Here is a 4,889-nt window from a genome sequence, read left to right as displayed (position 1 = left end):
TAATAAATGCTGCTATTTGGTTTTTTCATCAAATCAGAAATACAAATGCAGCTAGCTAACTGGCTGTTATAAACTCTTAATTTCTTAGATTAAATAATGGACATTCTTGTTAGGTTTGAGCTATGCTTATTATTCTATTAGTTTCTAGGATAGCAGGTGTTGTTTTGGTAGCTTGGATTTATGCTTGTAAGAAAGGGTGGTAGCGAGTAATTGTAAAGCTGCCTATTGTGTGTTATGAATATCTCAAGTCAGAGTACAAAAATATTAAAACCGTTGTAAATAAATGCTTTTATCTTGGAGTGTTGTATCTATGATACTCGTTTTATCCTCATCCACTCATTTCAATTTATTTATATAATACTTGTGTATTTTTTTTTTTCAAGTTGCTTTTGTTGTTTTCTGAATCTATGAAAACTCTCAAGTAATCATTAGTTTATGCTATCTCTATGATGCTCTTTTTTTTAGAATCTAAGAATACTCTCAAGTAATCATCAGTTCATGCTATCTCTATGATGCTGTTTTCTGGTGAATTTCCTTGATGATTTTCATGGGAAATTGGCAGGACTCTTCTTGCATATTGCCTCTTTAGTTGAATAGTTTGTTCTTGTAAGATGGTTTTTAGATTGTAGCTTCCTTCACAGGCCATCAAAGCTACTTCTTTTGGTAGGTACCGTGTGACTGAATTTGTAGCAGACCACAGTCATCAGCTTGCGTTACCATTAAATATTCAGATGTTGAAATCACAGAAGCTTTTATCGAATGCTCAACATAAAAATCAGCAAAACGCTGATCTTATTCCTGCTCATTATAAGAACTATGTACGGGGGAAGCGAATAAGGAGCATGAAGGTGGGAGATGCAGGAACTATATTGGAATACTTGCAAAAGATGAAAGGATGTAATCCATCTTTCTACTATGCCATTCAGGTTGATGAAGATGATAAAATGACCAATGTATTCTGGGCAGATGCCAGATCAATTATGGATTACTACTACTTTGGTGATGTTGTATGTTTTCATACGCCTTATAGAACAAATGTATGTGATAGGCCTCTTGCTTTATTCATAGGTGTAAATCATCACAAGCAAATTGTTATATTTGGTTCAGCATTTGTATATGACGAGACAGTAGAAACTTTTAAGTGGTTATTTGAGACTTTCCAGACTGCAGTGGCTGGTAAGCAACCAAAGACCATCTTCCTGGATCAATGCAGAGAGATTGATGATGCAATAGCTGCTATTTGGCCAGGCACCAGTCAGCGACTCTGCCCTTGGCAACTATACCAGCATGCTTTTAAACATCTAGGTGAATTCTTCCAAACCTCAGAAAGCTTTGTGCATGATTTCTGCAGATGCATCTTTGATTTTGAGGAGGAAGAGGAGTTTATGGCTTCATGGTCGATAATGCTTGAGAAATACAATCTTAAAGAAAATGAATGGCTGAAAAAAATATACGAGAAGAAAGAAAAATGGGCTCCAGCTTATAGCAGAGATACATTTTGTGCTGACCTGCAAACTACTTTACGTAGTGAATGCTTTAATGACATTCTAAAAGAATGGTTGAACCAGGAAGCGGATCTATCTTATTTCTTTAGGCAATATGAAAAACTTCTGGAGGAGAAACGCTATGCAGAACTGCAAGCTGATTATCATGCGAATCAAGGCATACCAAGGATACCTCATTTGCGGATGCTTTGGCAAGCTGCCAATATGTATACGCCTGCAATGTTTGAGATCTTTAGAAGTGAATTTGAATTGTTCATGAATTGTGTTGTTTGCAGCTGTGGTGAGATTGGCACATTTTCTGAGTATGAGGTTACTCTTAAGGGAAAAACGAGAGCTCACTTTGTAAGATTTGACTCGTTGGATGGCACAGTCATATGTAGCTGCAAAAAGTTTTTTTTTGTTGGGATTCAGTGCTGTCATGTACTTAAAGTACTTGATTTCAGGGATATCAAAGAGCTCCCACAGCAGTTTATTTTAAAGAGGTGGAGGAAGGATGCGAAGTCTGGAAGCTTAAGGGACAATCAGGGGCTTGTACTTGAAGAGGACCCAAATTCAACCATGACAAAGCGTTACAACTCTTTGTGTCGAATATTATATAGAATTGCAGAACGAGCAGCAGAAAATATGGATACATTTACAGTAATGGCAGGTCAGTCAGATCAGCTCATTGAACAAGTGGAACGAATTTTGCAGACAAAACTGCTCGAGAAACCTCCTCTTAACAATGCCTTGAAGGTTCAGGCGCAAAATCCTGCTGAAATCCAAATTTCTCTTGATGACAACAGTGAAGCCCTAAAGGTTAACTGCAAAAAGAGGAAAGAGGCAGTTGTACGACGCAGACAGCAAGCTGGATTGCAGGTGAATAAGAGACATAAACTGAATAAAGGTGTGTACTACTCTCATGTCTTATCAACAGGTACATTATTGCTGTCAGTTTAACTTACGGATTATGTTTTACAGGGCAAGCTGAAGAGTGTAACGATGCAGCAAGAGACCTTGAACCGCCTCTGTCAACAACAGATGTTATTCCTCAAATAAGTTCTTCCAATCAATTCATTGCCCAAAGTCACTTTATGCAGGTTAACGTTTATTTTGCTTATGATTACCAAGTATAAGCCCGCATAGTAGCTTTCGACTTATTTCTTACCGAGTTCATTGGTACAGGGGCCTTATGTTACTAGCCATCACTTTGGACTTGCCACCGCGCAAGGCTTTCATGCCATGACTCAGTTTGGTCAGGTAAGTGTAAATTCTCGAGCAAGTTTTAACGTCATTAAGTCTTCAACGTTTATTGAATCTGTTCATGCAGGACTCTGCTTCTGTTTTACAACAGACTCTCATTTAAACCAGGTGATTTTTAACTGTTACCTTGTAGATTTTGCTACTTAACGTTGTTATCATTAGTGGTGTAAATTGGGTTGGGTCATCCACAGCCCATCGGGCTAGCCCATTATGGGTTATTAAAATCATTTTAAAGTCTATCAAGGGCTGCAGCAAAAAGCCTAATCTAATTAACTTACTGTAGGAGAATTTGTCGATGTATTTAGGCTTCATTTGGGATGGCTTTCTCACTGCTTCTTAAATCAAATTTTTACTAAAAAATTAAATCAATTATTTTTCATGGGTTTGGAAGAAGCAACTGCATTGACATGGTATTAGAGGAAATAGATATTGCTAGAGCTAGCGGCAATCATGTCATGCTCTAACATCAAACATTTTTATGATCATTCGTCTTATTTTTATTTTCTAAACCCATGGAAAATAATTATTTTGGAAGTTGGCAGTAAATCTTACCGTTAATTCAAATATCATCCAACATTTTTTTGACCATTGATTTTAGTTTTTGGTGGAAAGTGATCTTAAACCATTGATTGACTTTGATCAAAATCCATCCTCTTGAAATTTTTGGTGTTGACTAGCTTTAATTTTTTCGGTTCAAAATTGATGAAATTAAGCTAAAATTGCTGAAAATGTTGAAATTTCGGCTAAAATCACAAAAATCAATTGGTTGTTTCTGTTGGTTTTGAGACTTAGTTTCACATGTGGATTCTATCATTGTTTTTATTTTAAATTTTTTAAAACAAAATTTTAGAAGTTTAAAGCAAAATGAATTTTTTAGTTTGGGTTATGAAGTTTAATGGAATCTTAGTGATTGAATTCTAATAGAATATTGGCAACTACTCAAGAGTATTATTGAAAATTCGTAAAAAATATATGAATTTTGAGTGAAACTCTTGGGCTTCACCCGAAACTCAACTGAAACTTTCCTGTTCCAGCCGAAACTCTTGAAACTAGTTGAAACCAAAAATTATTAAAGGGTTTTTGGATTAGTTTCAACTTCATTTGATATAAGGAAAACTTGTGGAGGTTGTAAATTCGTAATATTTAAAGAAATAAAAGTTTAAAAAAAAGTTGTTGCTGTAGTGTATTTGTATGTTGAATTTCTCATCAGTTTCTTAAATAGGCTTAAGCCACGAAGTAATTTGTAAAACCCATTTATACATTTCGTGAACCCCTTGGATTGCAACTCAGTCTAACCTTGATAATTTTAAAAAGTCTTTGAATTGTCTGGGTTTGAATGGCTCCGTCCGCCTCTACTTATCATTAGCCTTATTCTGAGAGTGGCCTTCACTTTGCTAATCCTTTTGTAGTGTTTGTTGCTGTTTGAGAGCTTCACTGATTGTTCAACAACTAGTTTGAAGCTAAGGAGCCATTAGGATGGCTGCAGCTATATTAGTAAAATTCGCTATGAAATAATTGTGGGAAAAAATATTATTTTAAAAATTGTTGATGTTTTATAGGTTCTTTAAAAAAACATTACACATAATCGTTCTTACATATTTTACGCCCTAGCAGTTCTGTTTGTGACAAGCTCCTCATCACAATATTTTTTGGAAGCAATAAAATTTTATAGCCAAACAAAAATGTATAAATTAAAGCTACTAATAAACTTTCTCAAATGTCCTTATATGTATTTAGAAGTAATCCCGTTTGTGACAGCTTTTTTATTGCTTCTTAAAACTACTTTTTTTACAAAATTTTTAATTTTTATATTAGAAAGCTACTTTAAAAAGCAGTAAAAAAGCCGTTTTAAATGAAACCTTAATCCGTAATGGCAACATTGCAATCATTTTTCTCGAATTTGTTGTACCTTGAATACCGTTTGATAACTTAGCAATGAAATGATTCAATATTTGAGATGTTCAATCCTGAATTCATGCAATGGTATACTGTACGTGATTGCTGGATCTGAATGATTTGGGGTTATATGAAAATTTACGTGTCTTCCCTAAAGCTCTTTGTCACCTTTCTTCTATCTATGTTTAAAAAATGTTTTTTATATATATATTTCTTTCCAGCCCACTGTGCCAGGTTACCCTACTC

General features: G+C 34.9%; 1 protein-coding gene across 1 annotated transcript in view; it reads left to right on the top strand.

Moving 5' to 3' along the window:
• LOC110107858 (protein FAR1-RELATED SEQUENCE 5) overlaps positions 1-2,850 on the top strand; it is a gene marked incomplete in the record, with an annotated part of 12,267 nt that extends 9,417 nt beyond the window's left edge. The window contains 4 exon segments of the mRNA XM_028701181.1: positions 641-2,391; positions 2,466-2,584; positions 2,670-2,744; positions 2,815-2,850. Of these exon segments, the coding sequence (XP_028557014.1) occupies positions 641-2,391; positions 2,466-2,584; positions 2,670-2,744; positions 2,815-2,850 (1,981 nt within the window).
• Positions 2,851-4,889: the final 2,039 nt, after the last annotated feature.

This window comes from Dendrobium catenatum, unplaced genomic scaffold (genome assembly GCF_001605985.2).
Source record: "Dendrobium catenatum unplaced genomic scaffold, ASM160598v2 fragScaff_scaffold_1644, whole genome shotgun sequence".
Taxonomy (NCBI): Eukaryota; Viridiplantae; Streptophyta; class Magnoliopsida; order Asparagales; family Orchidaceae; genus Dendrobium; species Dendrobium catenatum.
Note: the sequence above shows the minus strand (reverse complement) of the source record. Positions and strands in the feature narration are given on the sequence as shown.